At 27.0% G+C, this 26,114-nt stretch overlaps 2 protein-coding genes across 6 annotated transcripts; both read left to right on the top strand.

Annotated features, from left to right (window-relative positions):
- Positions 1–396: 396 nt before the first annotated feature.
- LOC105369016 (chymotrypsin-2-like) lies at positions 397–5,034 on the top strand. The gene is made up of 5 exons (XM_011508248.1): positions 397–492; positions 804–954; positions 1,225–1,474; positions 2,338–2,475; positions 4,846–5,034. The coding sequence occupies exons 1-5, from the start codon at positions 408–410 to the stop codon at positions 4,993–4,995; spliced, it is 774 nt and encodes a 257-aa protein (XP_011506550.1). The 5' UTR covers positions 397–407; the 3' UTR covers positions 4,996–5,034.
- A 1,587-nt stretch (positions 5,035–6,621) lies between these two features.
- LOC105369015 (tripartite motif-containing protein 2) lies at positions 6,622–19,843 on the top strand. 5 transcript variants are annotated; one of them, XR_913126.1, is made up of 14 exons: positions 11,451–12,284; positions 12,863–13,063; positions 13,409–13,571; positions 13,759–13,932; positions 13,999–14,202; positions 14,305–14,553; positions 14,621–14,807; positions 14,870–15,303; positions 15,382–15,564; positions 15,658–15,765; positions 15,847–15,985; positions 16,056–16,316; positions 19,360–19,400; positions 19,470–19,843. XR_913126.1 is itself a non-coding variant. In XM_011508244.1 (13 exons), exons 2-12 carry the CDS (start codon positions 13,038–13,040, stop codon positions 16,292–16,294), a joined length of 2,106 nt encoding a protein of 701 aa, XP_011506546.1. In that variant the 5' UTR covers positions 11,452–12,284; positions 12,863–13,037; the 3' UTR covers positions 16,295–16,316; positions 19,360–19,843. The 5 variants fall into 5 exon arrangements, 4 of the variants coding, with proteins under 4 accessions (XP_011506547.1, XP_011506548.1, XP_011506546.1 ...); XM_011508244.1 differs by having other exon boundaries at positions 11,452–12,284; positions 19,360–19,843; XM_011508245.1 differs by lacking the exons at positions 11,451–12,284; positions 12,863–13,063 and adding an exon at positions 6,622–7,239 and having other exon boundaries at positions 19,360–19,843.
- The last annotated feature ends 6,271 nt before the right edge of the window (positions 19,844–26,114 follow it).

Raw genomic sequence — 26,114 nt, 5'->3', positions numbered from 1 at the left:
ATTGTCTTAGGACGTTTAAATAGCACTATTGTTCATTTTATACTGAACTAAAATAATACCTGATAATATTATTTATTCTGATGAAAAGTAATTTTCTTTCAAACACAAGTAATTCGTTTTAATCGTCATTAGTTGAGTTATCGTTCATCCGGTTTGTTTTATGCCTATCACAGCTACGCAAGATACATCGTAACTTTTTTACAGTGATAAAAACGTTTAACCTAAATTGAAATATCTACTCTCAGGTAAGTTAATAGTTTACATTCTTATTTGATAGTATTTATATCTTCTTTGTATTTAAGAAAGAAGATTTCAGAAATAATTGCATATAAAAACAAGTTGAAAATTCGTCATAAATTTTTTAATTTTAAGTAAATTAATCATTAGAAAAATTTATACGTTTAACTATGAATGTTATACTTTTTATTAAATCTATCGTCATTTGTAGTTTATTGGATAATTTCCATTATTTTTCTACAGTTTTGGCGATAGGTAATGAACAAATAAGTAAAACAAAGAGTATACATAATTCAAATAATACAATTACATACAATTAAAATAATTAATTACAATTATAGTTATTAACAGTTATTATACTTATTATTCTTTTAATTTTATATCTAAATTTTATCACATACACAAATGCACACACAAAGAGAATGAGAGAGAGAGAGAGAGAGAGAGAGAGAGAGAGAGAGAGAGAGAGAGATACATGCGCGCGCGCGCGCGCACACACGCACACGCACACGCACACACGCATATGCATTAAATTGTATGTATTAATATATTTTATATATTTACAGAAAGAATTGAGCAGAAAATCGTAGGAGGTTTAGCGGCAGAAGACGGTCAATATCCATATCAAGTTTCTTTGAGAATAAACAATCGCCATTTTTGTGGTGGATCTATAATAAATAATCGATGGATTTTGACAGCTGCTCATTGCTTAGCTGGGTGAGCAAATTATAACTAACAATAATATTACACAACAATAATCCTACGTATAATTTAAAAATAAAATTAAAGCATAAATACTTTTCAAGAGATTCAAACAAAATTTATGCCTCTATTTAGTATTTCCTAATTATGTAAAATTTAATCTTTGCTTTTTTATATCGAAGCTTAATATACATTTTAAGCTTTCAAATCACTTAAATATTTAAATAAACATATATATAATAAATAGTCTTTACTAATTCTCTAAGATCCTTTCTCCAATTCTAGATTCAATAATACGGCAATATCTGCTGTGGTGGGTACCAATTATCTCGACAAAAGTGGAAGCATTTACCAATCAAAACGCATCATTAGCCATCCGAAATATAGTTCTTTATTTATAAGAAACGATATCGGACTTATTGAATTGGAAAAGGATATTGAATTTAGTGAAAAGATCCAACCGATAAAACTTCCGGACACAAATTTTGATAAAATCGATTATCCTGCTATTTTATCCGGATGGGGTACGACTAGTGTATGTAGTCTTTTCATTAATATTTTGTTTATTAATCTATTAAAATTACTTGTTATTAGCATTATTTCGATATAAATACATATTAATTTATTATCTTATCATGCATTATTATAATGTATTGGTTTGCAATATATTTCTCGTTTCACAATGAATTTGATATTAATAATTTAATGAAATTTTTCTTTCCAATAATATACTGAACGTTTAAAAAAAAGTTCTTTTGCACGTAGTTATTCATGAAACCTCAATATATAGATCGTTTACAAATTTAAATCGTCTACATTAACGCCAACCTTTTATGTCACTTTTTATACGTAGCAGTGCAATAGATTAATAAATTGTTAATGAAACAGCTATAATATATTGCTGATAATATTCATTTGTCATTGTATTTTGTAAGCAATTAATAAATTTATAACATATATTATAGTTCAGTTCTCTCTAATATGTATCTTATTATGAGAGATTTTAATAATTTTATATTAAATTCTTTATAGAAATATGCTATTTCTAAAACAAATTCAAAATACATATGCAAGTGAATATAATGTCAATCATTGCTAATTCAAAACTAAATAATAGTTTTATAAATAATATAACACATTATAAATGCTTTATTTATTTTTGCAAAAAGATTAGAGATAAAATGTACGGAAATCTATAAGTAAACGAATGTAACACAGTATTCTAGAATTAGTATACATATTTCGTATGATACACATGGAATGTACAATGTGTATAAGTTGTTCAACTTTCACGTTATATGAAACAATATCAAAAAAGCTTTATCTTAAATAACTATTATTATTATTATTATTGTTGTTGTTGTTATTAGATAATAACAGTGTGTCATGCATTTACAGTATCCAGGAGAACCACCTAATGAGTTACAACACATCAAATTGAGCGTTATTGATCAACATGAATGTTTAAATACAAGCTTTCGTGTAACAAATAAAAATATCTGCACTTTATCAAAAAAAGGTGAAGGAGCATGCCATGTAAGTGTACCTAATTAAGAATTTATAAAATTGGTGATAATTATAATTTAATGCATAGCTAACAGAATTATAAGTCTCCCTTAATATAATTGTATATTTAATAACTCTAGAAGCAATTAAAATTGATATTTAACAATTATTTAGCAAAATCATTGTTTAATATAATAAAAACATTACATACAATTCTTGATAATTGCATTAATAGAAACGTCATTAAATTGAATAAGTATTCTATTTAAGTATTATTTTTTACTCCGTTAATATATATATTATATATCACTTGTACATATATGACTTGAATAAAAGCTCTCAGAAAGTATCTTTCTTTTTAATAAAATAAATAAAGACTAGCAACATATTATAAATCAATATAGATAACAGGAGAACTATAACACAGTAAATTCTGAATTCAATTATTTATAAGCATTTAAATACTTCAATCAATATTACAATATTTTGATTTATATATAATTTATCTTTCTTTTTAATTACCTTCCACCGATTTCATTAAATACAAATCTGATAATAGTTTATTTTTAAAAAAGATATTTTCTTTTATTTTATTAAATAATGCTTGGCTATTATTATTTTAAGGAAGAGGACCGTTTTCTTCTTTGCTTCTTATGAATTGCTAAATTCTCTTTAATTTTCTAACTTAGTAATATCGTTGTAATGTAAGTACATTATATATTTCATAATTTTCATAATAATTATATTCTCACTCATTGGTAGTAGTACCTTAAAATACAATTTTATATTACCGACTAAAGCTTTTAATAGTGGTAGTCTTATTTATTATGTGTATCAACAAACAATAATCACTCCAGATTTTTTTTTTTAATCTGAAATTTATTCTTATTTCCGTGTCTTTTGTTATTCAAATTTTAATCATATACGAAGAAAATTTTAAATTTATATATTTATATCACATTTATCATATTTGAATGAATTTCATTGTTACCCTTGGAGCGGATAAAGCTAAATCTCCTATTATACGGAATGTTTTAATACTTATGTAGAATCCTCGTTTACAGCATATGGCTATAATTAGTTGAAATCATATAAATAAATACATATTACATCTATTATTTATATTCTCCGCAATCTATTATGAGTCTTATTCATTTTATAGGCGCAGAAAATATCAGTTAGGAAAATACTGAATATAGTTACATTTCATCATTTAATTAACAAGATCATGTTATAAACGCCTAATATTCCTCTCAAACAGTAACGGAAGTAATATAGCAATATAATAATCACCCTATATAAATTCAACGAGTATTTCTGAATAAAAATAACACTTTTAAGTCAATAGCAGTTTATAATTAATGAGATTAGAACGTACGTAATAATGTGTCTACGCGCTAAAGAATTTAATTTAAAGTCCTTATCTGCGTATGCGATGGTTACTTTTCTTGCATTCATCAAATTATAAATTTGACCATTTTTGATAATTACCTAATCTGTACTTGTTTGATAGTTATAAAAAATTCCTTATCCTTCGTTGTCGTCTTTCAATGTTTACTTGTTTCAATGAACTTTGCTGATGCAGCATATAATTACAATGTAATTTGTTATTATACAGAGTTATAGATTATTATAGAGTTAATCAGTATAGAGATAATTATAGAGTATTTATTAGTGATTACTAACACTACTAATATAACTTAGGCAATTGCTAAGCAAATATTTATTATACAATATCGATAGAAACTTTTCATTAATTTATAAATAATATGAAATCCAAAAATATAGCTAACTTATTGTTCCTACCCGAATTATTTATAGAATATTTTATAGTAAAGTTTCTTTATACACATGGATAATTTAACTAAGGTATTAGGCAACTAATAATATATGTTTTAAAATAATTATTTATTTAGTTTTCACGGAGCATGGCATTTTTCACTTTGTACTATGACTTAAAGCTGTGTGAAATAGATTTGTTAAATATTTTTAGATTATAATAATATATTATTCAAATATTATTTATATATCATGCATTATTATTGTTATTGGATTTGTATTAATATATTGAATTTAAATTTCTATCAGCCATTTTAATAACTGTATATAGAAAAATTATAGATAAATATTATATAAATTATGTGATCGATTATTTTTAATACTACATCTGTAATATAAATTTTTGCTTTTGTACTTGTTTAAACATATTCTTACGCATTATTTCTCAAATATCTTTATAGATTTAATAAGCAAAGCAGAACTATGGTACAATTATCATTGATTATACTTAAAATAAAATCATTTCTGTCAACCCTTAGAAAATTTTTCTTATTTGATTAATTATTTTTAATGAACTGTTTAAAGAACATATTTTTAATATATTTCTAATTATTTCTGTAGGGTGATTCGGGTGGTCCACTGGTAGCGGATCAAGTTCAGATTGGTGTTGTATCATGGGGAACACCGTGTGCTAAAGGAAAGCCGGATGTTTTTACTCGAGTTTTCAGTTATGCAGATTGGATTAGAGGACATTGCGATAAAGAAGATTAAAAATATTAATAACAAATATTATTATATAGTTTAGTTTAAAATAAAATAATAATACAGTTTATATAACGATGGCATAAGTGCATAAATAAATTATAATTAAAAATGTCAATATTTATTGGAAAAGTTAATTGAATAATAAATTATATCTCGTATCCTCAAAGACAAATTTCAATTATTATAATCTTGAAATATCAATTTTCTATTATAATCCCGTATCGTTTAATTTTTTAAATATTGCCAATAATAATATCTTTAGATACAATAAATATTATATTTTTAAATACTTTTATAAATTTTGTATATACTAGTTGTCATGGGATAATATTGGGGTTAGTGCAGCGATAAAATAACTTCTTAATTGTACGAAATTTAAAAAAATTATAAAATAATATTATTTTATTTTGAAGACATTATTTATAAATAAAGTTTATTGTTGTTGATATTATGAAGTATTAAATATTTCCTTTGCACAGGTGTCTATTCAAATTTAACTTTTTTCTATATATTTAATTATTTTATAATGATTTATGTTTTCTAATTTAAATAAAGTACAAAAATATTTAAACAAGTAAAATTATGAAAGATCGATCAAACATTTCATGATTTATCTTAACATAATGTAGTTCATATATTAATGAGTCGATTGTATACGCACTCATTAAAGTTTTGAATTTGATGATTATAACAAATTTTGATTCTAGATAAATAACTTAAATAAACTTACCCAAATGAAACTTCTCGATTGTAAAAAAGTATGCCACTATAATAAAAGTGCAGCGACTTGTTTTATGTGATATGAATTTTAATGTTACATTAGCTTATACATACGACTATTGTGATTATTTATTCGAGTGAATGAACGCGAAGGAAAAATTATAGATATGTATAGTGTAATATTTTAGTATATAAGATAATATTTTATTGGAATTAACTATAATGTATTTACTCGATAAAAAAAAATTACAAATAACTGTACGATTGATTGTTTAAAAGATGAGGAAAATATCAGAAAATACGAAATTACAATATACTTATTTTATAATTAACGTGAAAAAAAATAAAGAAAGAACGAATCGTAAGAATGGGTGGGCCATAGGATAATCAAGACTGTTATCATAAATAACCAAAAAAAAACTTGGTAACATTTAATAATATGTGCCATTTGATACGTTCGTTAATTAGTATTCGCTATACGTGAAATGAGCAGGTCAGCTTATAATTGTAAGAAAAGGGCTTGTACAATCGATAACGATCGGGAAACTAATGCAAGTAAATCAGGTGTAAAAAAATATTCGGGACGAGGATTGGTATCGAGATCGGGATCGGGATCGGGATCGGGATCGGAACCGGGATTGGGACCGGGATTGGGATCGGGATTGGGATCGGGAGTGTGATAATGAAATCGCGAGGAAACGAAGAGTAACTGGGAGCATGTCGAATTAAAGGCTTTGGAGGTCGATGGTGAGTTGGTCGAGCACATCGAGACAACGAGAGGGACAAGTGGTAAAGGCATGGGCACTGGTACGAACTGAAAACGGGCGCCTGCGCATCGGAGTCAGAGCCGGTGCGCAGGACTGCAAAGAACAGGAGTGCGCAGATCGGTCGTTGCGGGGGAGCAGTGGTCCGTAAACCCTCGACTCCTCGCGACTTCAATTCAGGTCTGCACGCCTGAATCGAATCTCTGGCGCGGCCCATCGTGGCCTCGAAAAGCCGGGGGCTGCGCGTCGCGCCGTCTCCTCGGTTTGGACAGCTACTCCAGCACTCCAGTTTGTCCAAGTGGTCACGGCCTCCGTTGACATTTGGCTCCTGGAAGATCGATATCGCTGACCCACCCATACTCTTAAACCTACTCGCTTATCGCGGTTAGCCGCACTCGGTGGGTCGCCGGTTTTTAAGAAAAGAGAAGAAGGTCGTTGCGTACTTGGTGTCTTTGAACTAGATCGAACCAAAATTAAAGTTAAGCATGCCCAAGCTCAAAGAAGACGGATTGGATTTCGTCGTCGGAGCAGTATCCACTCAAGTTGGGCAATAGCGAGTGGTATGAGTAGCTAAACCGTAAATGGCTTGATCGGGGGTAATGTACGATGCAGTCGTGGCGTACATTACCCTTTCATCAATCGACTAGCGTCTCTGCATGCAAAAGATCCGTGTTCCGCTCGAGATTCTTCCGCCAACGAATTAGTCAATAACGTCACAAGAAAGTATTGCCACCGCAAAGCTCTACATGAGCTGCTGTCCATTTATGTGAGTTTTTAATTAGTTAAAATTTTAAGTTGATATGGTCTCGAGCGATCCTATTTTATTTGAATTTTACAATATCCCTTGTCATTTAATACCAAGAGTTTTGCCAAACCGCATGCGTCAAGAGAGTGAGAAGCAGAATTCTTATCTAATGGCGAGATAGCAGCTTAATTATTACGAATACTTTTCTAATACAAACAGGATAACCAATATTTACCGAAGTTTAAATGAACTAGAATTTTTTAACATCTACCCCTTCCGACATTTTCTCTTGCTAAAATGCTCTTTGCACTGTAGATATTTTTATAGTGAAATTTTCATTTGTACTTAATTCCTTTTCTTAACACTATTAACTTATTTTGTTAGTATTTTATTCTATTATCTTTATAGTAGCATTAATATTGGTTAATTGTAATATATAACTTTAATAAAGACGAATGTTAGAGATAATATAATGTAATAATTAAGATCAATTGCAAAGATAAATACTATTATATTATAAAATACTAAAAGAAAACCGTTTTAAACAAAAATAATAAAAATTTAATTATATATTGGCATTGAATATAAACAAATAAAAATGAATTTACAGTGTACATATACATTATTTAATATAAATTTAATTACTTTACTTATTAAATCCTTTTGAAGACAATATGATTAATCCGTAATAAAACAAATACAAATAAATATATCTTATGATTTTTATTCGTAGGAATCATTTTCTTTTATAATATATGTAATATCCCCATACATGCGATCGTGTTAAACAATTAACCTGATAGATTACTTCGGGAAAAAATATCGCTGAAAAACGGCATAATATAAACAGCATAAATAATCATAATCGTGTATCATAAGAATGTCATTATTATATTATAAAACATTCTACGGTTTTAAATAATATATTCAATTTGCTCAAAACATTAAATATTAATATTTATTCTTGTTATAGATACATTTATAAATTGTAAGATAATATTTTTAATTTAAATCTAATAGTAAGAATTATTACATATAAATATTTCAAAGTTTCTGTAAATAAAATTTCAATTACTATTAATTATTATCTTATATAATTCTTATATAAGTTTAAATAATAGTGGAAAACTTGCTTATAATTCAATAAAAAATTTATTTAAATTTTGTTTTAAATAAGGATAAGAAGTAACCAAGTTACTGTATAATGATACTTTACAATTTTAGTCTTTTATCTATATCAATAATCTTTTCAATAATCCTTCATATTATATAAAACGTGTGTAAAATTTATATTTACATGAAAATTGTACATATGGTATGAGAATTATTGCGAGGATGTAAAATAATCAGGATATAAATAAATAAATATATATCTATGTATGTATATATATTGAATACAAATGAATTCATATCCTTTTCGATTGATTGGACTAGTTAGTAAATTATTTGTAAGTAATATGTACTCTTTGAAAGAATACAAGATTTACTTTTATATATTATCATATTTCTAATTACTATAAATTAAAAAGTACCTTAACAAATATCTATAACATTTGTAGGTGTATAATCAATCACTACACTACTTCCCATTCGTTCGCAATATCTCTCGACGTATTATACAAGTATCTACATAGAAATTATTGCAAAACCATAAAACTTCATTATATTTATTTTCGATTGTTCTTAATCTACTCATTTATCCCATAAAAAAAAGTGTTTCAAGTACAATACTGGTAATCAAGGTTTCCGAGAGATGCCACACAATGATCAAGACTTTTAAAAACGTTAAAAATGTATACGGAAGCGGTCTAAGTAGCTAAGGGCTAACCTTACACAATTTTAATACAATGTTAAATTTGATAATCAATAACGAGGAATACCTTGGAGCCTGATTTACAATCACACGATCGTGAAATGAAAAACCATTGTCTAAAGACAGACTGTAATGTATGACAAGCAAATATCAGAACGAGGAAATATAGTGTTGGATATGAACATGGGAGAGGACTAATATATGCAACCAATAGGAGTGGAAAGAAATTAAATTACTAAATAAATAAATGATTCACTCGTGAAAAAGAAAGGATAGAATACTATTCACCGCTTCACTATCTACTTATCTATATTTAACCCACAATTTAATTTAATTTATGTTAAATTTATCTTTATAATTTTTATACATGTGTCGGTAAACAGATCGATAGCAAACTTTTATAAATATCAATTAGTGGAAGGTAATTCAAAATCGATCAAATTCAGAAAGTTATGCTTACATTATATATTGCTCAATGTGATTTCTATTAAATTTTAGCAGCAGCATCTAGTAAACATAAATCGTAATGATCAATAGTATCAAATCCAAAAATGTCACAATATAAACGTATATATTCTTTGCCTTTTTAACAAAAATACAAAATATAACAATTCTGACCAACTGCCATTACATATTATGTAGTTTTGTACTAAGTCATTCGAGCACTCTAAAATTATTTACTACATATGTAATATTATTACATTTTTAATCGTCATATATATATATATATATATATATATATAGAGAGAGAGAGAGAGAGAGAGAGAGAGATACGATTAATGTAAATTATATATAGAAAAAAAAATGTGCTTCGTGAAAATTCGCTGTTTCAGTATTTTTACTAGTTTACTAGAATTTGAACAAATCACGTGATGCAAGATCATAGTTAAAAAAAAGAAAGTTTTTTTTTTGACATATTTGGTTAGCAATAGTAACAATTAATTAGCGCTAAAAGAATATCAAAGAACATAATTTAATTTGAATTGCTTGAAAAACAAAATGTTTTTAATTTTTATTTTAATTAGATTTAAAATCTTATTCACTTCCATTAAAAAGTATTATGCAAATGCAGATTAAAAAATTACTGAAATAATTCTGATACTATTTTATATGTGTGTATAAAGCAGTAGCCTACAAAATTAAAAAAAAAAAGAATTATGTTTAAAGAAAAAAAGTTATGTATAAAGATATATTACCGTGTTCGTAAATTACTATAATATATGCGATGTATTACCAATTATTCATGTAACGAAGCGTATAAAATTGATAAACACCGTTCGTTCATTAGTTCGGTACTTTGACTTGGCAATTATGGAACTTTAACGTTGACATGATTCGCGGATGTTTGATCTCTTCGGATATTCTGTCCGTATTTATGCTGGATAGTCTAGGTTTTCCTGCGATTCGAATGGAAAACTTAATACATACGTATACAAAGATATAGAATTGAAAAACGGTTTGTACTATTGTAATCAGCATTTCTGACGAAATAATTTCATTAAACCATATTAACATAATTAAAGGAACGGCACGTATATTGTAAATAGGTAATTATTATAATTTTTATTAATCTTTTATGTATAGGTCGAAGATATAATTTGTGTTAATAATGTTAACGAATGCTTATCTTACAACTATTTCTTTTGTATGATCACACTTATGATAATCACACCATTTAACTTGATCTCTCGTTTAATATTAAGTTTTTGCCCAGTCAAACGATACTTCTGCTAGTAATTTCCAATTTAATTCACTTTCTTACTGTTTTTTTTACTCATTTTAATCGTTTTCTAACGAGCTTTTTATAAATTTATAAAATGCATTTGTAAACCGATTGTGTAATTAGTCGTTTACTGGATAATACTATTAAATATTTACATAATTATTTATCATTTTAAAATAAATTCATGACGCAATTAATTAAAAATATAGCTTGAATGATTTTGAATTTTGATGATGATTTTCAGCGATGAATTTAAATTTTTAATTATTGCAAATTACGCATAAGCAATCGAATAATACCAATTTTAATTTCTTTCTTGAAAAAGAATAATATACACACGTACGCGCGCGCGCCCATAAACAATTAATTAACGTTTACAAACTAATTATATAAATTTCTATTTTATTTGTTCCCTTAATACTTGACTTTACACGATCATACGTTCATGCAAAAGAAAAACGTGTGCAGCTGTGAAACGTGAGACGCCATATACTCCCCGCTTCTTTCGGCGTCACCCGCAGCCGCTCCGTCTCTTGCCACTTTCCAGTAAAGTGTGGTATGGTGTAGGTAAAGTGTGACTGCACACTTGGGACACGACTAAGCAGAGTAAGAGAGTAAAAAAAGTACGATAGCGACAGAGTACGGCGGATTGGGGGGGGGGGAGGTGAAAGAGAGAGAGAGAGAGAGAGAGAGAGACGAAAGTCTATCAACGCTGTGCATATGTACGCACTAACAAGAGAACAGATACAGCCGCGTTTTACCATTGTGGTACTTGCACAAGGCAATAGGACTCAATTTGACTCTTTAATTAGTCAGTACATCATTTTCGCATGACTTGGTCATGCACGCGTGTAAGAGAAAGAAACCAAACGCGTTTGTTTTGATGTTACATCCAACGCAGTAACAGACACTGGTGCAGACTTAAAAAAAAAAACTGTAAAAAGAACTTTATCGTCTTTCGAGCAAATTGCCCTGGCTAGCTCTCAAGCGTTTGCGAAACCAAAGAAGGAGAAAAGCAACATGCATGTATAGTCATAGAATGTAGTGTAGACGACCAATCGAAACTTTCGTAATGCGCTTAGGCTTTAGGTTTAGTCTGATACAATACACGCTTCGCGGTTAACGTCGTTTGAAATTCTCGTATCCGCGTGTGTGGCCAAAGTTGCGGAAGAAAAAGAAAGAAAAAAATAGAGAGTTCACGTTATATTAAATAAAGTGTATTCTTTATTCCACTATCGCGGCGACGCACTTAATAGTGTTATGTGTTAAGATGATAGATCGCAACAAACATCAGTGTTTATTATGAATGCTTAGGGGATTAAGTTTTAAGAGTTAAGAGCCGTAGAGGAGAGATAACGTATTATAACAGTGATATTTTGATTGTGATTTGTACCGGCAATTCAACGTACAATATGAATTGAGTTTATCGGCCTGAGATCCAAGAGAACCATCGCGCTCCATACTTGCTTGCACTTTAAGTTCCTGCACTCTTGCAAGATAAGAGAGCTGGACTAAGGAGATGGAACGAACGTATCGTCGCTAGTCTACTTTATATATCTTTGTTTTTTGTCTCCCAACATTTTTTTCTTACATATTATTTACTGTAACGAGCCAATGCTCGCATATATATATATATATATATATATATATATATATATTCACAACGCTGCTTTCCATTATTAGCAACTGTTTGATTCCTGAGACTCTTTAAACTAAAAATTTATTAAGTGATATACGATTACTTCTATATGTTCACTGTTCATTTCTTCATTGTTTTTTATCTTGCTTACCAGACTTACATACCGAAAGAGGTAACATGTCTCGGAATTGCTTATCATAAAAACACTACAATTTCTCTGTACAGTAAGTTCAGAATTTTATTTCCCAGAATTCATGGATTCAGAATGCAAACCCTTAGCTACATTTTTTTTTGCTTTATCATTTCTTTATACTTCTTTTTAATACTCTTCTCTTTAACTTATTGTTAGTTAAATTTTGTTTTATAGTTAATTTTTTTGCAATCTATAATTATATTTTCATTTCTTCTTGTTTTGTAGACTTTTAAACATGTTTGTATATTTTTATTATTTATATCTTTTCTTTAACAGTAATGATAATATTTGATCACTCCAAGATATCCAAATGAAGAGATATATAAATGAAGTTTCGATACGAATAAGATTCTAAATAAAAAAAATTCAATATTGTAAATGGGAAAAAAATTTTCTTCGCAGAGGATAAGTGGTTGCTAAAGCATTAATAGTTGTTCTACTGACGAATAGAATGCAAATATTCACATTCCAAAATATGTACGTAAACCGTGGTTCTATTGAAATTCTCAGTTGCATATTATATTTGGAAACTCTCTATGTTGATAATCAACTGTATTATTGAATAATAAAAGAAAATATTATTCTAGATATGATGATTTTCAAAGAATTTTATCATAAACAAATATTAAAAAAAATTTATTTGTATATTAATTACATTTTTATTATATATAATTTATTTAATATATGTACTTTTTCATTGATTAATATGCATTTAAACTATAATATTGTATTATGTTAGTAAAAGAAAAAAAAAATTTGTTATAATTCATCGATGGATTCCTCGAAAGATAATTATTTAAAAATTTTCATAATTTATTTTAGGACTCGGTTGGGGGAGAGGATGGTCAGTATGAGCTCAATGCTTGTGGAAACAGTGAGCATAAATTATGAAGATTTTAACGAAAGCTTTTTGACATGCGGCACATGCCTTTGTGTATACGACGGTAGCGAACATACACCCAAATTATTACCATGTTCTCATACAGTAAGTTAATCAATTTTATTTTAAAGATATAAAATTATTTACAGATAGTTAGATAAAAAATACTTAAAAAGTATTATATAGCATGAATATTAAAATAATATATCGACTGAATCGTGGTGTTATTTAATACAATATCTATTTATACTAAAGGACAAAATGGAAGTTCTATTTATTCATTTTTTCATAGGTATGCCTACATTGCCTCACAAGAATAGCGGCTTCTCAAACTCGCGAAGCTGGAGCTTTTCGATGCCCAATTTGTAGAGAATTGATTACCATTCCACGAGGTGGAGTTCCAGCACTGCCTCCAAGTTTCTTGGTTAATCAATTATTGGATTTAATGTCTAGACAACGCAGAGAGGTCTTTGCTACTAAGTTAATTATTTACTCATTCTTCATTCGCAATAATAATTTCTATTTCCTTTAGGTTATACCAAAATGTTCGTTACACATAAATCAAGAATTATTATTTTGTGAAACATGTGACACAGTTTTTTGCACAGTATGTACTGGAGGAAGTCATGCTGGCACATCACCCGGATGTACAGAACATACTATAATTCCATTTAGTATAGCTATAAAACGTATGTCGGAAATATTATTATATAAGGCTAACGAATGTATATCAAAGGTAAATTTAATTAAAAATTGTAATATTTCAATTACATTGTATGAAAATAATTAAAATATATTTATTAAATAAATAAAATATAAAAAAATATATGCTTAAAAGTTGACTCAAGCCCAAGACTCTGTAAGTACGGAGCTTCAAAGGTTAGATACTAGAAAACAAAAGTGTTTGGAAGCAGTGGATGCTGAATTTGATGTCATTATTGCAAAAGTAGAGAGGCGAAAAGCTGAACTACATGCTGCTGTAATTGCAGCAGTACGAGACAAAAAACATGTTCTTGAAGAACAACATGCACTCATTGAAGCGGAAAAAAACAAAGTAGAACGTGAATGTGAAGGCCTACAGTATCAGGTAATATATTCAAACTACTTTCATTTTGATTGTAATTATAAGAAATATATATATAAATATATTTAAGGTTGAAGTAATAAATATTACTCAAAGAATTGGTAGTTTATCCGATCAGTTAGATGCTGTAGTAGCACTTAGTGAACCCAGGGAAAATGCTTTTATTACTTCAGAATTTAATCATAATGATGCTCTTAACAATTTGGAACAAGCTCTTAATGGGTTTGGAAGAGTTAGATCTAGTACAACATTACCAGGTATTTTGTATTATATTTAAAAAATTTACAATTAGATTATATAAAGTCATTTGTTTTTCAAGGTTTATGTCGGGCTAAACTGAGAGATACGGCTGTAGTCAAATTACAGAATGCTGTACTGGTGGAAACAGTTGATTATCATGGCCTACCTCGAAATACGGGTGGTGATCCAATTGGAGCTGAATTAACTGTAACTGACAATACCCAGTCACAAAATGAAAATTCTGTTGAAACGGAAGTTAAAGATCTTGAAAATGGAATATATGAAATTAGATTTCGACCAACGGTAGCTGGTCACTACGCTTTAAAAATATCAGTTTTTGAAAGAACTATTAAAGATTATCCTTTATTCTTTGATGTAACTGAGCATAATGAACCAATAAAATGTTATGGACATAGAGGTTCCGGTAAAGAAGAATTTCATCAACCAGTTGCTGTTGCTGTAGATGATAATGGAATTGTGTATATTGTAGATACTGGAAATTCGAGAATAAAGGTACATCGCAGAATACTAATATAATTTTTAGCGAATATAAGAAGTTAATTTTTCATTTTTAATAATTAACTATTGAAGGTACTTGATAATGATTTAGAATTTCAAAGACATATTTATAATGAAGGATTAGAAGGGCGAAGTTGTACAGGCATCGCAGTTTCTGAACAAGGTTTGGTGATTGTAAATTGGAGAACAAAAACAGTAACAGAAATGACCACTCTTGGTAATACTATTAGATCCTTTTCACATAATGCCTTTCAAGTACGTTCTTTATAATTATTAAACATTAAAATAAATCTTAAAACTAAATAATTAAACCTTAGGTTGAGAAAAATAATTTTATATTTTAACTAGGAACCCATAGATGTAGCAGTGGATAGAAGTTATGGACACATTTTAGTTGCTGATAATGGACAATGCTATGTATTTGTATTTGACTGTGATGGAAAAATTCTTTTTCAGGTTTTTAACAAAATTAAACTATTATCATTTTATTTATAGCATATGTATAAATTAATTGAGGTTTTGCTTAAAACTTTTCAGATTGGAAAGAAAAATATGTTTCAGTTAATAATATCTGTCGCTGTTGGTCCAGCTGGTGAAATTTTAGTTGCTGGTTCGTGTATTCAAGTTTTTTCTGCTAAAGGTGACTTTACAGAAGAAATTAATGTCGAAGGAAAAGGTGTATAATAATTAAAAAAATGTGTAATTATCTTTTTATTCATGATTCTAAAACATGTTTTATAATTCAGGTAAAGGCAGATATGGGGGAATTGCCATTGATAATGAAGGGAGAATATTAGCTTCTCGTACTGAAAAAGGACATACAGTAATTCAAGTTTTAAAACTTGGCGGTGGAACTCTTTTATCAGAAATTGATTCTTACAATTCAAAGTTACGTCGTCCATCGGGAATTGCCGTTTTGCCTGATGAGCATCTTGTCGTAGTGGATTTAGGCAACGATTGTATTAAAAAATACAAATATTGGTAAAATAATGGATCAGCATTTAAAGGTATATACAAGTTTATGCATAAGAATATTTATTACTTAATATTTTGCAATTAATTCAAATTATTTCATAATGCGATGAGCCATTTTTTTATTGATACAATAAACGGACTTAATAGTCTGTTAAGTTTCACATTAATTTTACTATAATTGTATTAATAAAAAGATAAATATTGTTAAATTTTATAAATTTCACTTTGAAATAATTATAAAATATATAATATTTGTCGTAATTGTATCATATATGAGTATTGCGAATCATGCTTACTTGGTATTATTACATTATACAATAAATAATATAAAAATTAATCCTATACTGTATAAATTATCTTAGTTTACAATCTTAGTTTGCAAACTATAACTATATTAATTAAGTTAAAAACTGCATCACCTTTTGCATAGGTCATTTGAATAATGAATATTTTATATTAACCACGATTGAATGTTTTTCTCTCGATTTTCTAGTTTCTTGATGTAGTGGTACTCTAGGTGATATAATCAGCAAGAACTTTTAATCTAGCGTGCTCGTGAGATTTATCTTGACTACTTAATTTTGCATCTAAATCGTGTAACAACAATGTTTGTAAAGCGGTAAAGAGATTGTTATTATGAAAAAAAAAAAACTATTTAAAACTAAAACGAATATAATTATTACAGTAATTGTTCTCGTTCAAATTTTAGAATTTTTTCGTTAAACCAATTATACGAACATTTCATAAAATTAATATTACAAGCAATCTGTCTTATGTGTAAGCAACTTGTTTTATATTTAAAAATGAAGTATGTTCGTGTATAATGATAGCTTGAAATACGTTCAAAATCAATCTCATAGATTTATGTAAATTAAGGCAAGTATTACTTTATTAAATCGAAGCATCATCACTAGCATTAATAAAACTATATGAATAATTCCTTTAATTACAAGAAGGTTTATAATATGTCATGGATGTTATATTTGTTAAATTGGTCTCGCGTAGCTCTAGCAATCAGGAATACGCGGCACTTCGTGAAACTTTTTCGATATAAATGAATTATCGCATATTTTATTTTATTATCTAATCAAAGATTAATCAGTATCGTGTATCTACTTTCTAACGGAATAACTAAATTTTAACTATTTGCGAATAATTTTGTTTAAAATGCTTTAATCTCATAATTTTAATGATAAATCTGTTTCATCCCCGAACGTCTAATTCTCAAACATATTTTATTATTTCATTAATTGTCAGAATATAAATAATTCTGAAATCGAGTAATTAAAATTGAGTTAGAGAATAGCAAATCTTTTTTATATTTATAAAAGGTACCACAATCTGGGCAAATTCAGTTTGAGTTCGTTAATTAAAGTGGTACTTTATTTAAATTTAGGTCTCTATATACATTATTACGATTTTATAAAAATTCAGTATTTTTCTATTTACATGAAATGCTAAATTTATCTAATATATCGTGGTCTTTTGATTCTAAGTATTTTTCATCATATCTTATATAAAAAATGTAATCATTTAGGTTTCGTATTAATTAATAAATGTATCATATCTAAATTTATCCAAATTTGAAATGTAATATTTTCAGATTAAATAATCGAGCAATATGGTATATTATTAATTTTGTTAATCAAATGCATGACTTTTTGAGTAGATAATGTATTTTATTTACCTATCAGTCTGTATCAAAATATCCGTCTATTATTATTAAATAATTATACTATCATTGACTGTAATTCTCTTGAAAAAACATCGACAGTGAAAGAAATAAACTAAATTCGTTTAGATAGATGTTTATTGCCAAATACTCTTAGCATTAAATATACATTTTTAACAAATAAAAAAAAAATTCTGAAAACAAGACTTAATTGAAGATTGTTAACTCTTGGAAGTTTATAAAATGTTTGATTGTTTTACAACCCAACTGTTTATAATAATTTATAAATGATAGGTTGAATATTGAAAATATAATGCTTTTGAAGTTTAATGTTTATCTTTAACTATAACGCTAATTAAATAAGTGTAATATATTCTTCATTATTTAAAATTTAACAAAAAATTGGAAATTTCAGTTAACCATGTTCGTTAGAATATCTATAATTCGATCATGATAAAAAAACACTGCATAATCGTTAATATTATTTCCTAAAGATATTTATTAATATAACCGGACATAAAATTCCTTGTAACATTGATTAAACCATCCATGTCACGTACTGTTCAAGGTCTATTAAAAATATAGTTTAAAGCATTGTTTTGTCTAAAAATAATTACGATGTTGCAACAACATATTTATTCCATTGGTATACGTAAAATATATCATTAGAGTTCTCGTATTTTAGATTTTATACCAAATAAGATGGATACACTCGTTCACTTTCAAAATATTCAAATCATTCCATTAAAAATAAATAAATTACATCTTTTGTAATCAAAAGTTTGAACGAGACACCGCATAGACAATAAGTAAAATAGGTTTTCTTTCTATTATTACGGATAGATTTTATTTATCGACATTAATGTTAAAGCTAACAATGGTTATTAGATTATAAGACAAGAATAAAAATATTATATTTCATACTATGTGATTCAGATGACTGTATTTTTTATTTTATTCTATTATTTTCTTTCTTATAAAAATATTATTTTCCTTAAATACAATACAGTCGACATTACTGAAAAGGTAATTATTATGCTCTCGTGAAAATTACTGCACAATGTACTTGTTACTTAGATTATTTAAAATTAATTTAAATATATATTTTTTTTATTTTAACATATAACTTGGGATTTTTGTTAGTCTTGCATGATTAATCAGTTGAGCTGCACGAAATGATAGTGTGGAACACTTATTAATGTCAGGGAAGAACAAAATGAGAATTCATAAATATCTACGCTCTATGTTCTTCAAACATTTCGATGTTTACCATTTTAATGAAGCTTATAGGGATTATAATAAATTCCGTATATATGTTATAATTCTTATTTAAAATATTAAATTCATTCGATAAATTGCGCCTGTATAATCAGTGGAATGCTTATTTGGTCATCCTTTTGCAGGAACTCATAAAGAAGATGTTTTATCCACTTGGCCACTAAGAGTATATAGAACACATCTATCTTATTTGTATTGAAAAAATTGCCACTAACGTAAAATCAATTATGTTCAGGTATATGTATTACGTTGTGATGTGATAAATATGTGGCATTCTAAAAATCTACGAACCCGAGAATGAACAAGAATTATAAAAGAAAAGATTTGCCGAGATAATTAGAATATTGTATCGTTAAACGATGGCACAAATGTGTAGGTATTATATGAAGGAGAAATTTTCCAAATCCCTATCACATTTAGTAGACATTACATCTGATGATCTGCTTGAAAATGTCCTCAGCCCTCAATAATGTATTATCAATTATTATACAATATTTTTTATTTTACTTTTTTAATCTCTTTACTAAAATCGTATATTTTATTAGTGCAATGCTTATTGTAACTAATATTCCATAAAGTAAAGTCAGACTATATTATTTGTATATTTTCAACATATTTGAATATTAAAAGAAACTTAGTTCACAAAGTACATTTTATGTTCAGTTTATGTGTTGCACTTTGTAATAATTACTATTTAATTATCATTATATTTAATTGATAAATTATCAAGCATTTTATTTGATAAGATTTTATTGTAATCTTTTATTATATGTATATTTATATTAAAAATTTCTGTTTTAATAACTATTACGACTTATTGTCGGGAAAAATGTATTAAAATTAATCGATCGCTCTAAATAAATTTATAATATAATATTTTACTAATTCTATGTGGTATGTACAAAAAGCAACAAATACAATGTATAACTTGTAAGTAGGTTCGATATAATATTTCTCTATGATTTAACGTATGAAACTACTCGTGAATACTAACAATACTATAGTAGTTTTATATAGTAGTTGTTAGTGTTATATAAGACACTATGGTTATCTAAAAATTCAGATTTTATCATTGAGATTTATTTTACCAGAGAAAATCTTGCAAATGATAAACATAATATATAAAACTATTTGGCATTATTTTCCACCGATTATAACGTATAATCTTAAATCTAACAATTTTAATTTAACAATCAATTTTTATTTTATAAACACTACCATGACATAGATAAAAAATTGAAAATACTAAAAATATTATTAAAAAATTATATTTATAAGAAATATTTTTAATTATTTGAAAGTGTAAAAAATGAATTCATTAAAAAACGTTTAAAATATAATTAATCTGGTTTTATTATCGCTAATTTAATTATTTTTACATATGTCGATGTTACGAAAATTCGTATTTAAATTTCAAAACTCGACTGATATGCGTTTACAATGTAACATTGATATTTATATCTAGTCACTCGTATTTATAATTATTTGATTATTTATTGTAATATTTAATAGTTATGTTTTATAACATATTAAAATTTGTAAATACATAATTTAATTTTAATGTGGCAATAAGAAATAAAGTTCCTTAATAACTTAATAAATTTATTTACTTTTTTCCAATTTGTATTTATTAAACTTGACTACGTTTTATTTTTTAAATAATAGTTAGTGCATTTTTTAAGGTTTATGTTTGCTAAATAATTTGTATTAATATCGATAAAAATTCTCATGAATTTATGCTATACCTATACTTAGATTACTTACACCAAAACGTAATGTAATCGATATATTTTGTTGAAAAAAATCTTGATTATTATAATAATGATTAATGCGACTGTAAAGTACCAACATAATGTATCATCTTAATGTATGATCAACATAAAAAAACTCCAAATCAAAAATATAATTTTATTTAACATAAAATATCTCCTATTTATAAAAACACGTTCATTCATTTGCTACAAAAGTTACATCTATTTATAATTATTATAATGTTACTCTAATGTCTGCAATCTATTACAAAATTAATATATAATGTCAAAATAGACGCCCTTATAAAAGTAATGAAGATAAATTGTAATTTATTGTGAATACATGTATTTGTTAATAGTTCGACATACAATTATACTCCAAGTAACAATATTTAAGTGATATTTAAGAATAAATATCATGTAACAATAACTGCTGCACCTTTTCAAAAGAAAGCCAAGTGGATTTTCTTTCTTAAGAATATCAAAATTAATGTTTCTCAGTTTGGTTAATGTAGATTCTCTTACAGCCTGCCTCTCTCTCTCTCTCTCTCTCTCTCTCTCTCTTTCTCGTGGTTTTATGTACTCTTCTACATTTCAATATTTAAAATTTCATTAACTTGCTTCTGCTTTTTAATTTATAATTCATTCATATCTAATTCTCAAATTTTATATTACTTAAAAATTCTTTTATGAATCGCTTTCTTCTAACATTCGATTTATTTTAGACTGGGATTTCTCTTTGCTCTTTTTACTCTTTTTTAACAACAACTTTCTTCTTCTTTTAAATATTGTAGTTGTTTTCGAATCTTCGGTGAAATTCAACTTTCATAACATACATTATTTCCATAATACTGCACAAATATAAAAAAACTTAGGAATTTGATAACTAACTTCAAGTCACACAAACTTTGCTTGTTTAATCGTTATGTGATCAAGTTTGGAAGCTTCATTGAGCTTACGGTTGTACTACCTATAGTTGTGTGTCATGCCATGGTAATTTATCAAACTGTTATATTATAGTTTAAACGTTGTCTTGAGCTTGCTGCAAAGGCTCGATAATTTAACGATAAATTGTTTTTATTAACAACTTCTGAATTTAATTTACTGAAATGATTAATTTATACCTTTTTGATCATTGTTTAAGATAAAAAAAAGACACATTTCTTTTTTCATGGATCATTGCCTGGATCTTGAATAAATATGTGCTTGAATGAATGTATGCTTGATGCTACAAAATAATATTTTAAATAAAATGAACTTCAAGATAAACTTCAGAGGAATAAAGATACTTTTAATAGGGTATCGACTAAATTAAAACCAAACCTTATAAAAACTTATCAACTTATATTTAGAATTTAATGGAACATTTTTTCAAATAATTGAATTTTAGAATTTTAAAAATTATAATTCTCAAATTAAAAATCAATTGTTTAAGCATTAAACGTTTAGAATAAAAAACGTTTTTTCTTCAAATGATCCAATACGCAAAAATATAATTCAAAATTAATATGTATTAAAATAATAAAAGAATTAATCCAACATTAAAGTAAAGGAAATATTTTATTTTCAAAAGAATATTTGTCTACATATATTACATTAATATAAGACATCATAGTATATCTTGGAAGTTATTAAGAATTTTTGTTAAATTTAAAACTCACTATCGCAACCTAAACATATTCTGCATGTAAGTTTATAAAAATTTAGTATTATTATTATTATTATTATTATTATATTATTTTGATTGATTGATGAATGATATAATAATTCAGAATATTAATGACCGACCAAACATTAACAACTCCGAGAAATTTACTTTAAATAAGTACTTATTCATTTAATTATCATTATACAAATGTATCTGTTACAAAACAGTAGTATTGGATTAAATTTTAAGATAACTTAGATATAATATAATAATTGAAAAAAGCTACTTGGAAAGCGGAAGTACTTTTCAAAAATACTATACAATGTGTACAACTACATACTAAAATTCGAAACATATAAAACGTTTGTCATATGCTTTTCAAAAATATTTGTTTAAAGCACCTTTTATAAATAGTATCATATATTTAATTACAGCGTTCTTAATAAAGGAGATAATTTATGACATACTATGAATTTTTCAGTGTAATTTAAATTTTCTCGGATGAAAAATAATGTAATAAACAATTCAGCATTCGAGGTTATTAATATTTTATAAACTATTTGATTTGCAATTAGTATTTAATATAGAGAAATCAGAATTTTCCCTATTAATTTATGTACGGTTATGAAATAACTATTAAACTATTACATATCATAAAATACTTTTTCATAATAAATTTTTTCACTATGAATAATAAAATATGTATTTATTATGTATCTATACTAGGTATCTATACATACATATATTTATTTATTTATTTATTGTTATTTTAAACGAAAACAAGGCATAAGTATACTTTTATCGAAAGAAATTATATTGTTAATATAGGTTGCATTATGAATACAAATGTAATATTATAAGTACATACTATATATCAGAAAATTTATAATTCAAACTTAATGAATTTAATTGACTATGTAATTAAATGTAATAATTTGATTTTAAACATTTATGCTCAATTGTGTGATTATTAAATGTACAAATATAATTATAAATTTTTAAATATAATTATATAATTGTCCTTTGATATTAAATATAATATTTAAAGTATAAATCTTAGGATATTAAATCATATTTTAGGTATGATTAAGAAATAAACACTTAAGTTATTATTATGCGAATAAAGAAAAGCATAAGAATTCAGTAAATTGTACTTTATTCCATCGATAAATGGTATTCTCAGATATGACATTCATCAAATTACATACATTAATTAAATAATTAAAGCATTATGTATTATAAATAGATATTATTTGTTCACGTGTGTATTAATGATATTTCCTTATAAAAATATCAAATATCCCTTAATCCTTAATGTTAATCTTTGATTTATTTTATCTTATAAATATTCATGATTTTAACAGTGTAAAAGAATATAGTCGAGAATATTTAATTTCTTAATATTGACGATGATATTAATCTTTTAAACATATGGTTTACAATATAAAATTTTTTAACTAAATATTTAACAATATTTCCAAATATGTTTATAAGACGATTTGTTGATATGATTATATAATTTATATTTATTGCCATTGTATTAATTATTGCATTACTTATTGAATATTATAATATATTTAATATATATAATTTTAGTTTTAATTATTTTTTATCAGTATATATATATATATATATATATATATATATATATTTTTTTTTATTGTTGAAATGTTTTGCATTAATAATAAAGATGTTTCCCAATAGATCTAAATAAATTGTTCAAAGAAGGTATGTATTGTACCAACTAAAATCTACTCGATGGTTAATGAAAAAGTGATGAAAAGTGAGAAGGCGAATATTTAGAAGATAATAAAGGAAATAGTTGTGGCACAGTTCGTATATATTGTTCTTATGGAGTGAGTACACAGCCAGTTGGTCCAACTATATCGTAGCTACATGGCATGTAGCTAACTAATTCTAACTAAGCATGTCTAACTAAGTTTGAAACCTAATTATCTTCGCATACAATCTTTACTCAAGATTGAAGTATATTTATTGTAACTTATTCCGTGCGTGTTATCTATCCTACTAACAACTTTTTTAATTTTATTTTTTTTGTTTCGATAGTTTAATCTGTATTGTAATCAATACTACTACTACTACTACTACTACTACTACTACTACTACTACTACTACTACTACTACTACTACTACTACTACTACTACTACTACTACTACTACTACTACTACTACTACTACTACTACTACTACTACTACTACTACTACTACTACTACTACTACTACTACTACTACTACTACTACTACTACTACTACTACTACTACTACTACTACTACTACTACTACTACTACTACTACTACTACTACTACTACTACTACTACTACTACTACTACTACTACTACTACTACTACTACTACTACTACTACTACTACTACTACTACTACTACTACTACTACTACTACTACTACTACTACTACTACTACTACTACTACTACTACTACTACTACTACTACTACTACTACTACTACTACTACTACTACTACTACTACTACTACTACTACTACTACTACTACTACTACTACTACTACTACTACTACTACTACTACTACTACTACTACTACTACTACTACTACTACTACTACTACTACTACTGCTACTACTAATAATAATAATAATAATAATAATAATAATAAGAAGAAGAAGAAGAAGAAGAAGAAGAAGAAGAAGAAAAATATACTATTTTTATTCAAAGAAAAATAAACATATAGTTGATGGTTAAATTGTTTGGGAAAAATAAAAGGAAAAATAAAAATACGATGAAAAATGTAAGCGTGCAATCTCAAGAAATTCTCAATCTATGAATAAATGAATAGCCAAATAAATAGAGAAATAAATGAAATGGAGAATGAAAAAAATTATGATGGAAGCCCCGACAGTGTATGTACTGGAGTTTAGGTGAAGAAAAAACGGAAAAGAGAAGAAAGAAAGAAAAAGAAAGAAAAAAAAAAGAAAAAAAAAGAACCACGAGGAGCTAAAGAAAAACGAGCGAAGAAGAATAAAAAGCAAGAGAGAAAACGGAAAGAGGATGGGAAGCTGCTGACTCTCCGGGCAGGGATGTGTGGGTGATAGAGACTCGGTCGTACACGTGTACGCTGTGATATGTACAATTTGAATCAGTCGTTTCGTAGCTTCGCACGTAGCTTGAGATGTATTGGTGAATGGAAGCCGGGTTGTCGGTCGCCGTACGCTTGCACTAGTAGTACGGGACGCTCGTCGCAATGGCAGTAGTAGGGCCAATAGCCGCAGAGTGTAGTGGTCACGTGAGACGTGTAGCTCGTATCGTATTATCGTACATTCGTACGTTCGCATATTCATACAATCCCGAGTGGCTATGAGTGCGTACGATTATGCTTGACTGCTGGGAGCGTCTGTGTACGTCTAGTAGCGTATAGCGTGTAGATTGCGTAGTGTGTAAGATGTAAAAAAGCCGAGAGGCGACGAGAGCAACGCGTAGAAGAGCGG

Source organism: Ceratosolen solmsi, unplaced genomic scaffold (assembly GCF_000503995.2).
Source record: "Ceratosolen solmsi marchali unplaced genomic scaffold, CerSol_1.0 scaffold1, whole genome shotgun sequence".
NCBI classification, from domain to species: Eukaryota; Metazoa; Arthropoda; class Insecta; order Hymenoptera; family Agaonidae; genus Ceratosolen; species Ceratosolen solmsi.
This window is presented reverse-complemented; position numbering and strand designations above follow the sequence as displayed.